Genomic DNA, 22723 nt, shown 5'->3' with positions numbered 1-22723 from the left:
TTTGCAGGATTTTGAGGAATGGACAACATTATTCAGGCTATTGAACTTTTGAAGTTTTTCTATTCTGACAGCTAATAAGCTCTTTTTGATATGTTATTTTTCAAAGTACATAAATTCTATTGTTAAACATGTTATGTTTCAAAGTACATAAATTCTAATGTTAAACTTGATTTTTGTCTAGAAGATATAATTCTCTTCCTAGTGTATAATTAGTTACCCTAAGCTTTGTTAGCTTTTTATATATTTTCCCAAGCGGGATTCTCAGTTCAGGGATAATTCAACATCTTGCCATATAGATGACAGGCGCTCCGTGTTAAAAATCATAAATTCTGAATGAAATTGCAGCGGATATACTTGGTTTGATAGCTAGATATTTTATGAGTTTATTTACTGATGTCAGAGGCATCAAATGCTTGGTTTTAAAACCAACCAAGTGTTCATTTTCTATACAGATGAACTTTTTGATATAGCTATTACCTAACTATACAAGTGTATTAGGCAAGTGATATTCCTTATTTTCTTCCTTATTTTCTACTGCCCTCAAAGGTTGGATTCTTTTAATGTATAGCACTTTGGGACTGTGTTCATGCTTGCATGAGGCCCAAAATATTTCTTCTGAATAATGTTTGAACCAGGCAGAGTCTGATTTATTGTTACAAATTTCTTCTTTCCATCTCTTTTTCCTTATAATAGTTTTTCTGATTCTTCTCCTTAACATACTGAGTAATCTTAGAATTCATGGCACATTTCCTGGGCTGACCTTATACCCGAGCATTATTGTAGTTTCAAATAATCGCCAACAGATTTGCATCTTTTGATTTCCTTGCCTAATTTCTCCTACTGTTTCTTTGCCCTGATAGTCTCTGGTTTTCATGTTCACTTGTATTCCTGTAACTTTCCTCTTTTTGGCAATCCTATGTAGAAAACAAAATTTAGTTTCCAAGTTGTACAGTTATTTTCCTGCCATCATTAGTCCTGGTATATATCACTGCCACTGGAATAGATGTTTCTAATATTTTCATTCTTCTTACCAGCTGGGCAATTCATAATAACCATCATATACCTCTGTCTCTCTGTTAAATGAATCCATCCACACTCTGGAGCTTACTTAACCTCCTGAATAAAACGTATTATTCTAGGTAATTAATTGTTATTAAATTCTATTTAAATGTATACTATATTTGTAGTTACAGTTGAAGAACATGACTTTCAGTTATTTCCTTTATTTTCATGCAAATGAATAATGATCTCCTGATGTCCTCCATAGCACCAAAGAGATAGAGTAATGAATTTATATTTGTTTAAATGTATCTTCCGAACACCATCACTCTGCTAAACAAATAATTCCCTCAACACTGTCCAACTATTTACGAAGTCTGCAATCTTCTCATCACTCCTTATCACCCTTCCCCTCCCACTTGTGACTGTATGACTGTAACTTTGTCACTTTTGTCCTTATGATTTATATTGACTGTTTCCTAGTATGATTTGATTGCTTATTGTACCCTATGACTATTATTAAGTGTTGTACCTGATGAGTCTTGACTCGTGATGAATGTATCTTTTCTTTTATGTACACTGAAAGCATTTGCACCAAGACAATCTCTTCCCTTTCTTTAATTGGACTCTTCCCTAATTCGGTTACTGGTCAGGATACCTGTTCTTCAGAAATAAGTTTAATTGACTATGGAGAAGAAATTGGAGTATGCTTGTCCATCAAAGATAGCTTGGGTTGACTCTGAATGCCCAAGAATCTGCTTTTAACAGAATAAGTACGTCACCAGAAGGTGGTGCAGCTGAGCAAGGATTTTGGCCTAGGACATCATTCTCTCAGCCTGCAGTGATCACTCAGGAACATAGAACATAGAATAATAGAGTTGGAAGATAGCAAGCATCAGAAGAGATGATGTCAGTTAACAAAACATCTCTATCTAAGCAAAGCAAAGCAAACATGAAATGTCATTGATTGTCATTGTGCACTAATCTGACAGCCTGTTCCCAAACTCAGTTGAAGAGTATAAAAACACAGAATTATGCTGTGTGAGCTTCTAATAATTTTTTTCAGAGTTTCAGTAACATGTTTAGGAATATTTACTTCCTTCAGACTTATGATGGGTTCTTAAACTAGCAGTCAAACGAATCTCAACTAAACCACAACACAACTGTTCCAGCATACTAAAAATGATTTATAGAACAGGAAAAAACAGATTATGCAATAGTTTCCAATTCACATGAGGAATTTGAAAAATGCTTAAAGCTTCACAACAGTTGTTGCAGGTCAAAGGTCATTAGACTCTTGCTCACTTAGCTATAATGTGATAAAGGAGAAAACTTCTGCAAGACCATCACTATGTATTTGTTTTATGAATATTTTACATGAAGCCCATTGACTGCCTATCCTGCTGCACATTAGCACTCTCCTTTTCCTACAGTGTAAATTTTGCCTTGAAAAGCAACAGGAAACAGGAGGTAGAATTTCTCCATCCATTCTTTTTTCCAATATAAGTGTGGAGAAAGGAAACTGACTGAAAACTGAAATTTCAACTTTGAAATGATGGTGGATGGACCTTATTTTTAAATGTCACATATAAGCACAAGAAACTATAGCAGATCAAACAAATAACAATAGGAAAGCTTTCATTCACTGATTCTATTACAATACATTAAGAGAACTTTTTGTATGGAGGATATCTAAAAATGTAACATCCCATCCGTCATTTTGAGTGGTTATCAGATTTCCACTTTTTCATTTGGTAAAATAGAGGTCCTTATGAATCTCATAATTTAAAGTTATGAAGAAAACCATTTTTTCTCATAATGCTAGCATGAATACCAGAAATATGTGTATTGATCAATTCCTTCACATGCCAATTTTCACCTACAAATATCCTCCATTCATTATATATGTTTTCCCGCTAGTAAAACTTGAAATTTACTCTTCTACAATAAATAATTTTTTCAAAAATCTCTTTCCCAAACTTAAAAAAAACCCATTTAGTTAGGAAATACATGATGAACACAAATCACCAGGGCCTGATGGATTACATCCCAGAGTTTTAAAGGAGATGGCAGAGGTAATCTGAGAACCACTGCACCATATCTTTCAAAAATCCTGGAGCACCAGGGAACTACCAGAGGACTGGAAAAGAGCTGATGTGGTTCCCATCTTCAAAAAAGGAAAAAAAACAGACCCAGGAAACTAGACCAATCAGCCTAACATCAATACCCGGGAAGATACCAGAAAAGATATTAAAGAACAGATCTGCCAACATCTAGAAACAAGTAAAGCAATAACTAGCAGTCAGCATGGGTTTGTTAAAACTAACTAAATTGCCAAACCAATCTTATTTCATTTTTCAACAGTAGACCAGCGAAATATTGTGAACATAATATGGACAAAATATTGTGGACAAAGTAGACCATAACCTACTTCTTATAAACTAGAAACATGTGGATTAGATAGCACCACCACTAGATGGACTCGCAATTGACTAACAAACCATACTTAATGAGTAGTTCTTAATGGGTCTAAGTCTACATGGAGGGAAGTAAGCAGTGGGGTGCCACAAGGTTCTGTCTTAGGCCCAGTACTCTTCAATATCTTCATTAACGACTTAGATGAGGGAATAGAAGGGGAACTTACCAAATGTGCAGATGATACTAATCTGGCAGGAATAGCTAACACCCAAAAAGATAGGCTCATGATCCAGATGGATCTTGACAGACTAGAACAGTGGGCCATATCTAACAAAACAACATTCAATATAGAGAAAAGTAAAGTCCTGCACTTAGGCAAGAAAAACCAAAAGTACACATATAGACTGGGTGAAACCAGGCTCAATAGCAGTAACTGTGAGAGGGATCTTGGAGTCTTAGTGGACAACCAGCTAAATATGAGGCAGCAGTGTGCAGCAGCAGCCAAAAGAGCTAATGCAATCCTAAATTGCATTAATAGAGGGATACAACTGAGATCAAGTGAGATACTAATACCACTCTATAAAGCTTTAGTAAGTACTGCATCCAGGTTTGATCACCACATTGTAAGAAAGATGTTGAGACTCTAGAAAAAGTACAGAGAAGAGCAAGCAGGATGATTAGGGGACTGGATACTAAGGGATATGAAGAATGGTTACAGGAATTGGGCTTGGCTAGTATAGTGAAGAGAAGGACTAGGGGAGACATGATAGCAGTCTTCCAATATTTGAGGGGCTGCCACAGGGAGGAAGGGGTCAAGCTATTTTCTAAAGCGCCTGTAGGCCAGACAAGGAATAATGGATGGAAACTGAACAAGGAAAGATTTAACCTGGAAATAAGGAGAAACTTTCTGACAGTGAGAACAATCAACCAATGGAACAGCTTGCCCTCGGAAGTTGTGGGAGCGTCATCACTTGAGACTTTCAAGAAGAGATTGGACTGCCATTTGTCAGAAATGGTGTAGGGTCTCCCGCTTGGGCAGGGGGTTGGACTAGATGACCTACAAGTTCCCTTCCAACTCTGATTATCTGTTATGTGTTATCTAACTTTAGCATACAATTAAGATTTGTGAAGTACTGAAATGTATTAAATATCTTTAATCAAAATATACCCACCAAACAATAAAACCGGAAGCAATAATCAAAACTCCAACCTTATGTAAGTCCTAGATTGGATTGAAAATGTCACATCCATTAGTTATTTCACACAAATGTAAAAGGCAACAAAATTTATTCATACCTGACATTCAGTATTATTGAATGACACTTTCATTACCATAATTTTCTTAGACTGATACTCTGATGGCCAAGATGATCTGTCTCCATCTCCACCACAGTGAAGCCGGCGTGGAATTTATCTAACTAACAAAATTTTAATAGGGTACACTTACTGTGCAGCAAATCTAAGAATTCAGGTTCTTAGACTTGAAGCCATTTATACATTCTTAAGTAGATGCTTTAAAAGAAACTTAAAACAGGACTCTTGTCAGGTAGTTATTTTGCTTTGTGCTACTTACATTCTAACTACTTCCAACTTCTCCACTTGGAAATATGCAAAAATTAGAAGGCAAGTAAGAACCTGGTCTTGGACTGTCAGGGCTTTTTCTAAGAGTCTGCTTTTTTAGGCCAGTCAGTATTTATAAGAGTAATTTGGGAGTTTCCATAGTATCAGATTACAAGCACACATTTAAATTCATACAGTTTAATATATTTTTTAATAGAGACAGAGCAAACACCCCCATAATTAGGCTGAATTTCCCATTGTTTGGATGAAAAGTAATAAAGATTTAAAATGACAGGTGGATAGGCTTTGTGAGCAGTAAACTAACATGTAAACCCTACAACATCTGAAATAGATTCTAATTTATTTGTTCTATAGTTGATGTTAAAACAAGATTTAGCCCTGGAGGAATGGAAAGGGGAACAGGAATTAAATAGTACAGCAGTTTACTGCATTAAATCAATGTAAGAAGGCCATCTGAATTAATACATAGCTTCAGGGGATAGGATATTTTTGTCTGATTTGTACATCTGTGTTTTCACCATCCAATCATAAAACTGTGCAAAATAGGATTGTTTTGTCTCCCAGAGAGAGGAAAACTCCATCCCTTGTTCATTTCATCTAATTCATTTATATATTAAAAATAATATGCATTAACTTGCATCAAAGGGGCAAGAATGAAGAAGGATTGATAGTATATAGGTGGCACTGCACCCTGAATTTTAAAAGTTTAAATGTAATGCTACTTTAGCTAGCAGAATGATAAAAATGTTGGCTTTGCGAATTTTACTTTGAATGAAATGGACACTGCTCATTTTACTAAAAATGGACTCTAAAGCAAGTTTCTTAAAAGGAAATTCTAAGAAGGAGCCAGAGTGGTCGTAATCTGCCCATGATGCATCCATGATGCATCCTGTGAGCCACCAGTTTAACACCCCTGAACTAAAGTAATGAGGTTTCATTCATTTTTTAATCCTGATAATATTTATTTAGAGAAGTCTTAGAGAAAAATTCACAGAATACTGATGTTCTTCTGTAAAAAGAAAAGTGGGGGGAAGGATCTACAGTGGAACCTTGGGTCATGAATTCTTCTGTTCTCTACCAAATTGGGTGATGGCCAGAGTTTTCGGCAAAGTTTTGTTTCTGGTCATGAACACAGGTGGCAACCAGACATAGCCATGGTGATTTTCCCTGCCGCAGCGATTTCCCCTTTGGAGCCGTTTTTTTTGTTCATCTGCATGCGCAGACAGTCATGCTTCCAGTCACAACCAAATCAGGTTGTGACCATAGTCCTGGAACGGATTATGGTCGTGACCAAGGTTCCACTGTATTAAATATTTGGCTAACTCAAGTAGACCAATTTCTATGTCTGGAAAGATATTGCAGCAATACTAAATGAAAAAAAAAAGTGGTAACTGAAAGTTATAATGGTTTTAAATAAATTTTAGTACATTGTTCCTTATTTAATAAGTTAATGGATTTGGTAAGCAGAAAAGTTGTGAAAGTTGCAAAACAGATCTCTGGAAAAGTATCATAATATAATGATTACTGGATGGAAATATAATTAAGAACTGTAGTTTTTTGAGGTCAAAGCTGGTTCCTAGTTTCATTATTTCCTCCCTCTCTTTTGATGCATGCTTTATGGATGCCCACTTGGTTACAATCATTTTTCTTGTAAATCTTGGCACAACAGAGGATAAATTAAAACCAATAGAACCATTACGATTCTATTATCATTATTTTCCTAAATAACCTGAAAATATTCAATTTTTTGTCAATTCTTCATTTAAAGTATATGTTAGTGGAAGCTATTGCATTCAGTTAATAAAGATAAGCAAGGTCATTTAAATTAGACATCTGAATACAATATAAATAGAACAGTGGTACAAGTTCAGTCCTATTCTGCTCACAAAATACAGTTATTTCTCAATTATTTGAGTCAGTCAGTCTAAGTATTATGCTAATTGTTCAGTGATGGGGTTAATGCTTGAGAAGATCTCAAAGTACTATCTATGAACCTAGCCACAGCTATTTAAAAATGCCTGAATCCAATGTATAAATCCAATTAATGTGGTTTACTCAGCAAACTACAACTGAAACAAATCATGTTTTAGCACAGCATATAAAGCCTACTGAAATCTGACCACTTCAGATACTTGTATGAATATTTATATAATGTATTTATATATTCTTTGAGGTTTGTAGCCAAAAATTATAGTTGGGGATGTATTTTCTGTACTTTTATAGTAAATGAATCCTCCATAGGCAGTTTATATGATTAGGAGCTGTGACATGAGCCATGTGGCCGGAGCAGATCTTTGTAAACATCTGTATCTTTTTTCCTACTTTCCTAAAATCGTACAATCTAAATATTACTATCTATTCTTGCCAGTCCTTCTACCGATCCTATTTCTTCTTTCAAACTTACTAAAGCAGTAACAGGTTGGGCTCTATCATTAGATAAAATGACATGTATCAAGGTCCTTTACTGTAAAAGAAGGAAAGCAGGAGAATTTTCATTAAAATATTAAAATTATACTTATAAAAGATAGGAAGAAACATAGAATAGGATGCTCTTTATTTCAGGAGGTATAAATTTGATGTATTTTAATATTGTATTGCATAATATTGTATTTACCTAAAAAGATGATCCTGGATTTAATAATGAACCTCATAAACAAGAAAACAGAGTATGGAAAGAATCTTTAAACAGAGGTGAAATTCTAGGGCAGTGCCTAGCTTTCCCACCTCACCAAATTAAGTTTTCCAATTTTACCTGAAACCAACCCTGGAGTGTTAATCCTTCCATTCATAATTCATAAGGTGTAACATATTACTTTATGTATATGCATATACTTAGGTGTGTATCCCCCCCAGAAGTCTCCTTTTAAAAACAGCAGGGCCAGGATATGTACTGTAATAGGACAGTACTGGACTTTGGATATAAAAGCAGAAAAAATGTGCAGAAATTCATTCTCACAGAGTCCTGATTTACAATTCCTTCAAATAGCAGCATCTTCCCCCCACCCCCCACTTTGAATTCAAAGAACTGTCCATCCAGTCCCAAGAGAGAAAGAGAAAAAAAGAGAAAGAAAGAGAGTGAAATGATAGTCAATTAAAACTAATTGCTTGTAAAAAAAAGTTACCCCATTTATAAAATTAATTGATCCCATTATCTACTTATGACAACCATTCTCTTTTGACGGGCAGAATGACAGTATCCACACACAATCCCTTTTCTCCTTTCACTAGGAACAGAAAAGGAAATATGGTGATGAAATGAGGTAAAAGAGATGAAAAGAGAAAGAAAGGGGAAAGAAGGAGAAAGGGCAGACACCAGATGAAAATAACTAGTGGATGAGAGATAAATAAATAGGGAAGGAAAAAAAAAGAGAAGTCCAATATAGCATCTCTGGAAAGGCTTGAATTCACTAGGCAAGCAGCTTTCCCAAGCAAGAACTAAGTTGTAGGCTAATCTTTAAAAGCATCCTATTAAGCAGAAAGGTATACAAATAGAATGGAATGGTTGGAAGGGACTTTGGAGATCTTCTAGTCCAACACTGTGATCAGGCAGGAAACCCTACGCCATTTCAGACAAATGTCCAATCTCTTCTTAAAAACTTCCAGTGTCGGAGCATTCACAACTTCTGGAGGCAAGTTTTTCCACTGATTAATTGTTCTAACTGTCAGGAAATTTCTCCTTAGTTCTAAGTTGTTTCTCTCCTTGATTAGTTTCCATCCATTGCTTCTTGTCCTGTCCTCAGGTGCTTTGAAGAATAGCTTGACTGCCTCTTCTTTGTGGCAGCCCCTGAGATATTGGAACACTGCTACCATGTCACCCCAGTCCTTCTTTTCATTAAACTAAACATACCTAATTTATACGTTTTAGCCTCCAGTCCTCTAATTATCTTTGTTACTCTTTTCCGTAATCTTCCGTCTCAATGTCTTTTTAAAATTGTGGTGACCAAAACTGGATGCAGTGTTCCAAGACCTTCTAAAGTGGTATTAACACTTCTCATGATCTTGAATCTATCCCTCTGTTTATTCAGCCAAGAACTGTGTTGGCTCCTTTGGCAGCTGAAGCACACTGCTTGCTCATATTTAAATGATTGTCCATTAGGACTCCAAGATCCCTCTCACAGTTACTACTATTGCTCCAGGTACCACTTATACTATACCTGTGCATTTGTTTTTTCTTGCCTAAATTTAAAATCTTACTTTTTTCACCACTGAATTTCATTTTGTTAGATAGCACCCAATGTTCAAGTCTCTTAAGATCCTTCTATATCTTAAGCCTATCTTCTGGAGGGTTGGCTATTCCTGCCAGCTTGGTGTCATCCGCAAATTTGATGAGTTCCCCATCTATCCCATCATTCAAATCATTGATGAAGATGTTGAAGAGTACTGGGCCTAAAACAGACCCTTGGGATACCCCACTGCATACTTCCCTCCATGTAGATGCAGTTCCATTGAGGACTATGAGTTGAGTGCAGTTGGAATCCATCTGGTGGTGATGCTGCCTATCCCACATTTTCCTATCTTATCAAGTAGTAGGTTATTGTCTACTTTATCACGTGCCTTACTGCTTATTAACATGGCTTTTTCTGTTCTTCTGAGCAATGATAAGAGAACACCATTTTGCAAATAGTTATTTGGAGGACAAGTTATGTTTGTGTCAAATACAATAAATGCAATACATCAGAGACCCCCGTTAAACTGGAAAAGGTGAATCATATTTCATACAGTTCCTCATATTTCTGTTGTTCTTTAATGTACCTCTCTTTGAAGCAGCCATCTTATTTTTAATTTAGGCAGCATGAGCTAGCCTTTCCTGGTAGGATCCCAAGATGGAGGCTATATTGATTCATATTTCTATAGTTATTTTTTTTTCCTGTCTTTTCTCGGATATGAAACTCAAACCCACTACTCTTATTCTCTTCACATTTGTTTCCCAGACAGATTATTGATGCAGGATCTTTAATACCTTTAAGGAATTTGAGGGTGTAAGGTAAGGGACAGTTGCATTTAATTTGCACTTAGATGCTTCCAGAATATAGCATCTTGGGAATCTGGATTAAGGACAGATAATATGCCTCTTCTGTTTAGCTGTATGCTTATGAATTGTACATGAGATAGATGCAGAATTTATTAAATGGTATCTTTGGGACATTCCTCTCAACTTTATACGTCAATGTTTTTATTCATTTCCTTTAATTAATCATATCAATTGAAAAACGACTGTAATTCCAAAAAATTTGGTAGTTTATGATGTTATTGTGTCCATATTATATGCTATATACATTTGAAAAATGTATAAATGAATCAAAAATCATCTCTTTATCTAGCTACTATTCAGATAAGAAGAATGGGGAAAGTTAAAATGATTCTTAATGAAATCCACAGGTGTTTCCCTACTCCTGAAAATTTTCAAGTGTTAGCTGAACCATGACCTCAGTAATTAATTCACTGAAAATACTATCATAGGAGTCTTCTCTCTGTCTCTGTCTCTGTCTCTCTCTGTCTCTTCCTCTCTCACACACACACTCACTCATTCAGTCTCACACCTGTCAATGCTTCTTGCTGATTAAAACCTCTAATTTAAGCATTGCTTAGGATGAGTTTTATATGTGTTGTGAGATGTGTCAGATATGGATTTCTTCAATCTCCTTTTAGAATGTGTGCTGGCAGCCAAAACAGTTTTTGGCTTTTCCCTTTCAGACCTTCAGCAGCAGCAGTTCCCCCCATCCCCGGTTTGTGTGTTTATCTCTTTACATAAACCATACTCTGTTCCTAGCTTTTAAGAGGATCCTCAAGGGATTTTAAGGAAAATGTTGAGGGCGAAAATAGCACTTTTTCTTTAAGGCATTGACATGTACAATACAGATTAACATATGAATATGTATTCTTATAGATTATAACAGAATGTCTCTGCCAAGATGAACAAATGTTGAACAGTGCAATCTATATATATCACAAGCAATTCATTGGGGCTCAAATAATGGGATTAAGTTTGCAGCCTCTGTTCTTTTGGTTAAATGTAGTTTGTATAATATTTTTATGCAATCTGTGTCTAAATCACTACGGCTTTAGAAAGATACAGAACTCAGAACAAAATGAGTTTGCCTTCTTTGTTCCAGTATTTATGCCAAGACAAAAAGCTAAGTTTAATGTAGCAATTGCATCCTGGAGAGATTCCCATGAATGCATCAGTGTGAAAACAAATAGGCTATTCATCTAGTTGGACTTCAGACAGTTACATCAACGACAATTAGCCAGGAAATCACCTCCAGGAAGTTGGATGAAAGAGCCATGCCAATGAACAGCTTTCAGATGTACGGACCTGGAAGAATAATTTTGGGAGCCATCCTGTGGTTTCAAAATGCTGCATATGTCACTTTTGCATTAGTATCATGTTCTCAGTTATAAAATCTACATAAACTCATATATTTAAAGCCAGTTTTCTTAAGCATAGTAAGAATAAGCAAAGATGCAGATCCAAAAGGGAACAAATAAAATATTGTGCAACTGTTTCAAGAAGTATGTTCCTAAATTTCCTCAGAAAATATCCACTGCTTCTTGCCAAATAACTTTAGAATTTGTACATAATTAGTGTAACAGAAGAAGCCCTCTGAGTTTTGTAAGTTTTGATGGCCCATTCTCCTATAACCTTTTAATGTGATATTGCTTAACTGTTATAAGACTTTTTCTAATGTTTCTCCCCAACTAGCATTACATAATCAGGCTATACAGTAGCCTGTGAATTATTTACTGAACACGAAGGTCCATCATGTATTTTTCTGAACTTTCTTCCATTTCCTCTTTTCCCTTTTGAAATTTCACACTATTTTTAATTTGGTTCCAACCTCACTAAGCATTAAAAAGAATTTTATTTCATTTATTGAAATAATTAGCCTGGGAATATTTTGTCGTTAAGTTTCTTTTTTGTAGTCAAGAGATTCTCAGTTCATTAGAACTGAACCATAAGTAGCAGAGTTGTCTTTTAATTGCTTATTTAATTCTTTATGTATCTAGTTAGTCAACATACAGGGCTCCCGATCTCACTATAGACAATGTGCAAGAATTAAAAATCATAACATAAATCACATCCTTAAAAAAAAAACTATATCACTGGGGTCAAAAACCATACCACTTCAGGTCTCTGAAACAAAACAAAACACTCAGCCAAAGGGACTCAATCTCCCAGCTCAAATTAATGTGGGAGTATCCAAGTGTTTCATAGCTTATAAAAGGCCAACAGAATCACACCTTCCAAATTTCTGGGGGATGCTGTTCCAGAGAGCAGGTGTAGTAATGGAGAAGACTGGCTCCTAGGTAAAAGATGATACTCTCTAATGGACAGGACTTGGAGATGCCAACTCTGCCAGTTGAGGTGAGCAGAGACAGGCAGTTTCATAAGTAACCTGGCTCTGGTTCAAATGGCTTTATAGGGGGAAAGAAAACAGCATATTTGATTATTCACAGAAGCCCACTAAGACCAGTGCAAGCAGTATTCATAAAATACCCAAAATGTGCCAGTGCATTTTGGACTAGTTGCACCCTCTGAGTGCTCTTTAATGGCATCCCTATTTGAGGGGCATTGACTTATGATCACAACTGAGACAAGAATTTCTGTTGTTAAGCAAGGCAGCTGTTCAGCAAGTTGTGCTCAATGTTATGACCCTTTTTTTGCCATGCTTGTGAAGCAATCACTGCAACTGTGAAGTGAATCATGCAGCCATTAAGCAAACCTAGGTTGCAAATGACAATCAAGTGACCCCAGGACACTGCAACTGTTGTAAATACATGCCGGATACTAAGCAACCAAATTTTGATCACGTGACCATAGGTTTGCTGCATCGATTCTACCTGCAAGGACCAGTTGCAAATCATTTTTTTCAGTGCTGTTGTAACTTTGAATGGTCACTAAATGAATGGTTGTAAGTCAAGGATTACCTGTACAGTAGTACAAGTGACAGTTGATTTGAGTCATAAGTTACTATGAGAAAGGCCACTCAATTGAGAAATAGAATTGGTATAACAAGGAAACCTGTGTAAAGGCTTTCCTAGCCATGACTGCCACCTGCAGCAGAATAGCCTGCCTCTTGGAGTAGTGCGTGTTCCATCTTTCCCTGTTTCCAAGAAAAGTGGAAAGGTTTTTCTGGAATTGCTGTCCTAATCAAAGGGCTAGGCTTGCTTTACTTCCAACCTATGATTCTATAAGAGCGTGGAATCTCAAAATTTTAACAATAGGTTTCTGATGTTGACTAGCAAGTGTTATTTACCTTCAAGTATTCTGACTTTTGTATCTTTCCCTAGTCCGTCAGTATTGATAGCCCTCACCTATTGATACTAGAAACTCCATTGTTAAGTGACATGGTCAGAAATTGAAAAACCATCTGACTGTGCAGCTTAGCAATGGCAGTTATGCAGTCCTGGTTATGATTGTTAAGTAAGACCATGCAGCTTTTTAAGTAAGGAGCTCACTTGTGTACAACTGGCAACTTCCTGTCAGCTTCCCTATTGACTTTGCTCATCAGACTGTAAAGGTCACAAGTTGTGATCACATGATGTGGGATACGGTAATGGCTGAAAATGCAAGAAACAGTCTTAACTATCATTTCTTCGGTGCCATCATAAGTTCAAATGGTTGCTGAATGAGTGGTTGTTAAACAAGGACCTCTCGAAGTGATATCTTCATTAATTTTTGGAAGGAATACCAAACTAGCAGCTTGGCTTGCTAGACAGCCATTATTTATGGTCAGTGCTGTACTGTGAACACTTTGAGGAATGATAAGTTGAAGGTGATTTGAAAAGCCCTGAGATTTTCTGGTGCTCACCCATCTGGATACTAACCAGGGAGAGACATTCACAAGGGACAAATGGTGAAGCATGTGATATAGTAGTGTAAAGTCTGCCTCTTATGTCCTGGCCTATGATGGTGTGGCATAAATATAAAATGTCAAAGTTTGTTTTGTGAAATCATGATGCACATTTCATTATTGTGGCATTGTAGAGCTAGCTGGAGGTCCCTATATATAATCAGGTCCAACTTTGCTTAGCTGTTTGAGATCAGTGAAATTCAGCTAGTGCTGCCCTCCCAGATGCATTGACCAAGTGCACCATGTTTCTTTGCTGATACAATACCTAAGTAGAAACGTTTTTTCGTGAGTGGAGACAAACATGTCCTTCCCAAAATATGAGATTGCTTTTTTTTTTAATTAAGAATTTTATAGCAAAATCAACAGATTTGGAAGGGAAAGACCGTGTTTTACCAAGAAAGTATTTGGGAGTACATAAAATTGAACTAGTTTCTCTAGCCCCTCCCTCTTTTGCCATGGCCATGAGTAAGTGAAGAAAATCGATGAATGAGTGTGCCTCTGCTCTGTTTCTGTTTGTAATGAAATCACAAGCCATTTATCGAAACTGACATGGCAGGATGCTCCATCTGTTTGGCTGATGTAGAAGTGTTGCTTTATTCAACTATTGCTGCCTAAAGAAGGTTGTAGGACCCATGAGAGATATGCAACATTTACCCTTGCTTGATCTGAATTTCTGGCTTCTTGCTTCTTGCTCTTGCCTTCCCCATTCTTTTTTCTGTCCCCATAAGAAGCATGTCCATAGCAGTGCTTTCCGTATTTTACTTCAGATGTATCAATAGAGTTTAGTAGGTTGAAAACATATCTTTTTCTGATATTTTATTTTATTTATACGTGCGTGTATATGCCATGATGTTTTCTGTAAGCATATTTTTCAGAAATAGCAGCTGAAGTAATGAAACATTTACTGGATGGTACAGCATCAGATGACTGCAGATGGGGAAGCAGGAAGCATTGAATGTTTCTGCGCAAAATCCTTGTTAAGGAAGGCATGAAAGAATTTATAAATGTACAACCCCTGCCTAATTTCAGAACTACTGTGCAGAAACTAATTCTTTAATCAAGCTGCTCTTTACACAGGGTGCTTGCTAGACTCTAGGTTTAATAGATTTAGTAGTAGATTTAGTAGATTTAGTAGATTCTTTGGAAGAGCTTTATAGCTCCCGCTGCTTTAAGAAAGTTCAAAACATTTTCAAAGATCCATCTCATCCTGGGAGCCCTCTTTTTGAACTATTACCATCTGGCAGACGGTACAGAATAATAAAAACAAGGGCAAATAGGCTGAAAAACAGCTTCTATTCCAGGGCAGTAGCTCTTTTGAATTCTACTGTATAGTGCAGTGTTGGTGTAGTGTCGGGGATTTTCAGTTCAATGTGTGAAGGGTGAAGGATGTGCGTTTGTGTTTATTTTCATGGTCATGGTCATGATATGCACTGAAGATGGTCTTTGATTTTGTTGTACAAGGTGCAATGACAATAAAAGTAAACTAAACTAATTATACCAGTGAAAAGCAATGAAAAAACAAGCCATAGTGGTCAGATTAGCTGTAAGATTCTACCAAGGTTTTGTATATTTTCAGATGCTTGACCATCTATGGCAGTGATGGCGAACCTTTTAGAGACCGAATGCTGAAACAAAAAGTTGCACACATGCAAGCGCCAGAGAGTTGAAGTCCAACTGGCTGGCGGGGAGGTTGGGGCATCACAACACCCATAGTTTTGCAGGAAACTTCTGTTTCCCTGCAATCGATGGCAAGAAATGCCACAGAGAAACATGATGGAGCTGAGCTGGGGCGACAGTGCACATGCCCCAGAGAGAAGGCTCTGAGTGTCACCTCTGGCACGCCTGCCATAGATTCGCCACCACTAATCTATGGTGTTTATAAGCAAACTCCTTCTTTCTCCAGTTTTCCAGTTATTAGCTGGAAAAAAAAGTCAGATTTCAAACTTAAGAAACAAAGAGAAACCTGAAAACATGAAAAATCATATTTCTTCAGTTGTTATCTGAGGAATCAGTATGAGCCTGCATTTCAGTATCCTTAGCCAAGTACTGATACCAGATATCATTTGTATATATTTATATATATTGATATCAGATATCTGGATGAAACATCTCCTTTTTCTTGCTACACCAGTGTAAAGGTTATTTATTGTCTCTTAGAGAAAAAAAACAAGAGAACTGCTTATTTTGTCCCAGAAAAATTAAAATAAAAAACAGCAACCAAAGGTGCAACAACCTCTTAATTCAGATCTTAGTTCCTTCTATTCTCCTACAGTTAGTAAAATGTTTTCAAAACTCATTCTATTTATATATATTTACACTTTGGCTCCATAACTTGCATTGGTTGCCAGATTGCTTCCAGGTGCAATTGAAGGTGTTGGTCTTGACTTTTAAAGCCCTACATGGCATGGGAGTGGGACCAGATTAATTCAGGATCCAGCAGAAGAGGTATGCCCCAGGTCCTGTTTGCTAAGGAGATCCATCCTTAGAATCCAGAAGACACACCTTTTCTGCTATAGTCCCTGCTGTGTAGAACAGGGTTGTCAAACTCGATTTCATTGAGGGGTGTATCAGGGTTGTGTTTAATCATGGGGGACATGGGCAGGGCTGGCATGGCCAGCTTGATGTCACTCATGTCAGGGGCACCTATGGTGGCCCAAGCATTCTGCCAGCGAAAATGGGCTCCCGAGCTCTGTTTTCTGTCCACTTCTGTCTGTCTGTCTATACACACATATAGAAAGATGTAGATATATTAATAGGGTTCCTCTCACTGAAAATATCTGTAGATGCCCATGTTTAAGCATTAAATAATACAAATAATTTGGAATATTCCATCTTTTGGGGTTAGTGAAGATATTTCTTTCTCATTCCTGTCTTGAGTTGCTGCAAAATAGCTACATTTACTTGATATAATTTTATCTCTGAATAATATGTTTATTAAAGATAGTGGTAAATAGCATATCTGTATGTCCCTAAGTCTCTTGAAATAGTTCAAAAGCAACTCATAATATAGTTTAATTTCCTGCATGATCTTGAGCTATAAAGAAAGCAAGAAAGTTCAGTGCAGCTGTTCCAAAACCATTATCATCTGGTACTCCCATTGTATTATATTAATAATCTGAGTATTTTAACAGCTGTTTGATCAGGTGTTCACAATATGCCGTATATAATCATTTCTAGACAGTGTGAAAGGTCATTGTGTTATGAATCTAACATACTCAGGGAAACTTCAAAGTATGTTTTCCATTTTCTTTAGTTAAACAAACAAAATAAAAATAAAGGACAGAATGACTAGATATTAGCATACTGTCCTTTGCGCAGTTTTACCAAAATAATGCATTTTCCATTGGAGCAATGTGTTAAAAAAAATAGAAGAAAAGGGAATAATCAATTCCCTATTATCCTTTCACTTTTTTAGGTCATATAGTGTTGTATATGTTTGATTCAGTTACTCTGATTTTTTTGGAGGAAAAATGAAAAATACACTCAATGTATCAGTACTAATGTCTCAATAAATTCAGTTGAATGCAGCCAGATATATTTAGTTTTGATTCAGAATACTTTTGTGGGAGGAACTGAAAAATTTAGAAGCATGTTATGGGTGTAAACAACAACAAAAATCCTATTTATCTTGGCCCTTTTGCATAATAATTATTGTTCAAAGCTAAGTCATAAACAGAGAAACAAAGGTTTCACACTGTGAAATGTAATACTAAAATATTTCTGGATTCCATGTGGTGGGAGGACATTTAACACTGCAAGAACAGTTGGTTTCACACCCTCCAAGCAGATTCCTCAAGAAATCCAATATCATTTTAAGCTTTTTCCAAAGTAGTGTGAGTTGCCAAATGTGCAAATTTGTGAAACAGCTGTACTTTAGAAACACAATTCTTAGCATGGTTTTAACAATCTATTCCAATGTTAAAGATATTGCCAGAAAAAATAGTGCTTTGTCAATGAAGCCTTTTAAAACAGAAATGTATTATAAGCTCCATTAATGAAAGTTTTCTAGGAAATGAGAATACATTGTAATTGTCAGGCACAGGAAGTCAGGAGCCAGGATAGAATTTAAAAGCACTATACATTTATTCCCTGCAATCTATGCACAAGAATCTGATCTATCAATGGTCATGTCAAGTTGATGCCAGATAGGAGTCAGCAGACTTCAAGGGAGGGCTGGACTTAGGCCTCTTATGAGGGTGTTGTGACTCCAAACTGATGGTGTATTTGACCTCCAAACTGATGGTTCATCAGGCTCAGCCTGGTCATCTCCAACAGTAATAGCTGAAAATCAGTGTGGTCTTTAATTGTATAAAACAAAATTTAACTTCACTCAGAGTTCTGTAAAATCAGCTTTGCCCCCTAAGAACAAAAATAATCAAAAATCTCATTCTTACGCATCAGAATTCTTTAAAATACATTTTGCAACATGATGAAATAAATACTGGTAGGAAGATATTCCACATAATTGAAATGCTTAAACTATAATTAAAAGGCCATGAAAGTTCAATAAGAGTAGAAAGTTTTTTTCTCACTTTTTGTTCTTTCACTTCAAAGTAAAAGGATTGACTTTATTTCAGCACTATCACAGTTTGTTTTCTCCTGTAGAATGTTATAAAATGCATTTTGATCATAAATTTATCACATAATTCCTTTTATCAGATAATTTTCTTAATATATCAAAGTGAACCCCTTCAGATTTGTATGATTAATGCTGTTTTCATAACTATTTGAGTAAATCCAGTTTAATCTTTTGTTTTTAGTAACATATCAGTAATGAAAAAATGCATTGTAGTTTTATATATAATTAGGACAATTAGAAGTTCTGCATTAATGTAAATGCCAATTTTATTATTGGTAATATATAATGTTGGAAAGCATTCCTATTTTCAGTTTCAGCTTTACTATATACATTTTGGTAGTCTTCCATTATAGGTTGTTTATTAGACTCAGCTTTATTCCTCACCAGAAGGGTCTATTCATTCAGAATGATTGGGTGCAGCATATCAAACAATATTTGGAAATACAAGCATCAAAGATCAGTTTCTTTTTTATTTTCTGCTTTGAAAGAGAATAGCCATAATCACGTGATATCCTAATGGATGCTAACATTTGTCTTCCTCAATAGAACATTGTGAAAAATCTTTTAGATTACTGTAATACTGTAATAATTTATTACTGTAATAAAACAACATAGTTGATAATTTTTTATTTACTTCTTTTCTGCATGGATTTCCAGGTGGAGATTGAGAAATTGGACTATCACCACTATTTGCCACTGTTTTTCGATGGATTATGTGAAATGCAATTTCCTTACGAGTTTTTTGCTCGGCAAGGCATCCATGACATGTTGGAGCATGGTGGGAACAAGATCCTTCCTGTCATTCCTCAGCTCATTATTCCAATAAAAAGTAAGTCTGAAGAATGAAATAGGGCCTAGGGTTTGAAGGGGAGCATTTTTGACAGACTGCTAATTAAGGAATAAATATGGTAGGCCTTGTATTTGCAGTAATATAGATGATAAACATGAATCAGTTGTAAGGTCATAACCAAGGCCAAATAATTGGGTTGCCTGACTTGTTGTTTTCCTACTGTAACGCTAACCATGGTGCAGCATACAAGTTATTATACTTCTTTTCATTCTTCTTTTTATATTCTTCAAACTAAGATATGAAAACACTGTAAAAGAAATAGCAAAGTATTGCAGCACCTCAACTTTTTTATATTGCTATTTTGAGTAGCTTGGTTGTTTTTCTTTCTAAGTCAAGTTTTCCTCATCAAGAGATAATGTTCTATTTCCACCTGCATTATTCTTGCATACCCTTCCCTTTTTCCTTCTTCAGTATAATGCAAATTGATACATCTTGGTATATTGATCATAGTTCACAATTGTATTTGAACCTTGAACTATGATTTCAGGACACAAGCATTATTTGGGGGATAGTAAAATGATCCTTCTTTTGACATAATGCCAGGATTTGGATTCAATACAGGTAGTCCTCAACTTACAACCATGATTTGGACTGGAACTTCTGTTGCTAAGTGATATGGTCATTCAGCGATGCACTCATTTTGTGAGTTGTACTGGTTTTACCTTTTGTGCCATGGTCATTAAATAAATCTGGCTCACCCCATTGACTTTGCTTGTTAGAAGCCAGCTGGGAAGGTCACAAATGGTGATTACGTGAGCCCCAGGATGCTGCAGCCATCATAAATACATGCTAATTGCCAAGTGCCCAGATTTTAATACTGTGACCACAAGGACACTGTGATGGCCTTAAGTGCAATGTCACACCATAAGTCATCATAACTTTAAACGGTCACTAAAAAGATGGTCTTAAGTTGAGGACTATATATAAAACATTAATGTTGAACATTTTAAAATATTTTGGTTGGCCTAAAATGAAACACATTATTCTATTTATGTCTGCACAGCTTTTACAGTGTATAAATACTAATAGATTGCCCATTTTCTCTGAGTGTCTCTCCAAAGACAGTGTCTCATTCTTATACTTTACGTAAGCAAATATAGAGTGCTGTCTGGGTGGTTCGGTCTGCTAACAAGTTACTACAATGCTCTGCCATACTTTTGATAATAGCCAGGTGTCTATGGAGATTCATCCAGGTCATGGTTGTCCCAAAGGTGCTTTTTAAAGAGGCAACTGGACTTTCTGGTTTTTCTTTGAAGGTGTTTCACTTTTCATCCAAGAAGCTTCTTCAGCTCTAAGTGAGAAACAAAATGTCTTCAAAGAAAAACCATAAAGTCCAGTTTTTCAAGTTGCCTCTTGAAAAAAACACCTTTGGAAAAAGAACAATAAAAATTATTGAACAACAAAAAAAGAAAAAAATACCTTTGGGATAGTAACCAGGGTTGCTTCTGGAGAAAAAAAAATGCATGGCCAATCAAAGAGGCACCTGGTATATTAGGGCTCTGAAGGGGGAAGACCATGGCATTATCTTCTTTCCTATAAGGGCAACTTGCTGGTGCCTTACCGTGCAATGGTATATAGTAGAATGGGGCTCCCTCCAACAGGAAACCTTAGGAATTACAGATTAGTCTCTGCTACCACAGCCATGGCAGTGAGTTTAGGATGTCTGAGGTGAAACTGCAGTGGCTGCAGTGAGGCTACCTCATACTTTTTGCCAATTGTAAGAGGGCAGAGATGGACTGAAGCTTCTGTTTCAAGAGTGCATAGTCCATCGCTTCTCTCTATTGAGAGAAATACTATAGACACATTTGGGTGTTAAGCCCAGAAAATCTGGAGCTGCGGATCTCAGTGAGGCAAAACTCTGCTAGAACAAGCCTGGTGCTTGGATCACGGGTGGAAAAGAGGATAGTGTTTTGAGTAGGCCTGCCACAGAATCCATCTATTGATACTTCAGAAGCAGGACTCAAAAAACTTCCAAAATACTGTAGTCTGGGCTGTCAGGAGAACTCAACTTCCTCAGGATGGGGCCTGTGTATATCTTTAACAATAACACTCATTGTCTCAGTCGGCATGGCCATAATTTCTCCCTAGCGTAGCCCTTTTATGATTCTACTGACATGAAAAATTATTGTCAGAACTACTTGTTGCCTTGTTTGGATAGCATGCTTGATAAATAACTTGGTGATTTAATTAGGCAGCTTATCAGGCCTATAGCAGAGTCTCTGGAGTTTTAGATAAGTGCTAGTTTGCACAAAACACAAGCCTTTTCCTTGGATTTTTTTTAAAAAAACACACACATTGTAATACATCCTGATTTAGAAACAATAGTTTGAAACTGATGGTGTTAATTGTAATATTTCCAAAGTGCAGTGCATTCAGTTATTATTTTTATTATTGGTTAATAAAGCATGACAGAGATCTAGTTTTTGTTGTTCATTTATCTTGGGCTGTGTGTATATGCTGGAATTACTGCAGACTCACTAAGATTAGTTCTTCTGAAAGTCTCAGTAAAATAAGTGGCAGAAAAACCTTCTCCTGACTCTAGTGTCTTTGCTGTTGGGTATAAGTCACACACCATAAAACATGGTTTACTTTCATTAGCTTCTTTATATTTAATTTATTTTTATTTTCTTTTGGTTCATGTGCTTCCTTAAATGCATTTTCAGTATATCACGGATCAATACTTTATATTAATATTTTATATTAATTTACCGGGTGGCAAAATACTTTACTTTTCTGAAAGGCAAATTATTTATTCACTTTTTTTTTTAGATTTTAAGGCCACTTTTTGATTCTGTAAATAGAACCAAATTTGGGGTTCAGTTAAAGAATTAGTTTCATGACAGGTATGTTTATGATATAGGCTTTATATCAGCACAATATAATGCATGTTAGTTGTAGAAGAAAAGGTTTGCTTATGGGGAAGTAACAATGAGGCAAAGGTGAGAGACAAGGTAGTTGGTTGCCCCATATTGTCTAATTAATATCTAAGTCTGTGATTTGGAGACTGCATTACTTCAGGTTGATAGCCATGGCCTATGTTTAGCCAAAAGCAAATTTATACTTTGCTTTAAGCAGATGACATTGTCCTTTCTTTTATGTTCCACATAAGATCTGAAATACCAACTTGAAACATTAGCCAAGTATTGTTAAGGTAGCCAATTACAAATCATCTGTGATAAAAGTAAACTGGAAAGTTAAAGATCATATAATAACTCAAGAATTTTTTCTGTCTGGGCATTTTGGAGAAATAGCAAGGCCTGGTAGTGGTACTGGGGAGGAAGTTTGAGGAAAAGGCAAAAGTGCTCCCAGTGGTGGTGTAAATACTTGGGGCTGTGACTCCTAAGGTGGCAGAATGGCTCCAACAAATCTTAGGAATAATAGTAGAGCTCTCTATCCAGGAAGAATGCAGTGCTAAGAATAGCTAAGAAGATCCTGTGCAAA

At 36.2% G+C, this 22723-nt stretch overlaps 1 protein-coding gene across 2 annotated transcripts in view; it reads left to right on the top strand.

Annotated features, from left to right (window-relative positions):
* PACRG (parkin coregulated) overlaps positions 1-22723 on the top strand; it is a 277345-nt gene that overhangs the window by 125715 nt on the left and 128907 nt on the right. For both annotated transcript variants that reach the window (XM_026705094.2, XM_087938616.1), the window contains one exon: positions 19090-19261. In XM_026705094.2, the coding sequence (XP_026560879.1) occupies positions 19090-19261 (172 nt within the window). The remainder of the gene's footprint in view (positions 1-19089; positions 19262-22723) is intronic.

Source organism: Pseudonaja textilis, chromosome 1 (genome assembly GCF_049901715.1).
Source record: "Pseudonaja textilis isolate UNSWEBS1 chromosome 1, rPseTex1.2, whole genome shotgun sequence".
Classification (NCBI taxonomy): Eukaryota; Metazoa; Chordata; class Lepidosauria; order Squamata; family Elapidae; genus Pseudonaja; species Pseudonaja textilis.
The sequence above is the reverse complement of the archived record's forward strand: the minus strand, read 5'-3'. Positions and strand labels throughout refer to the sequence as shown.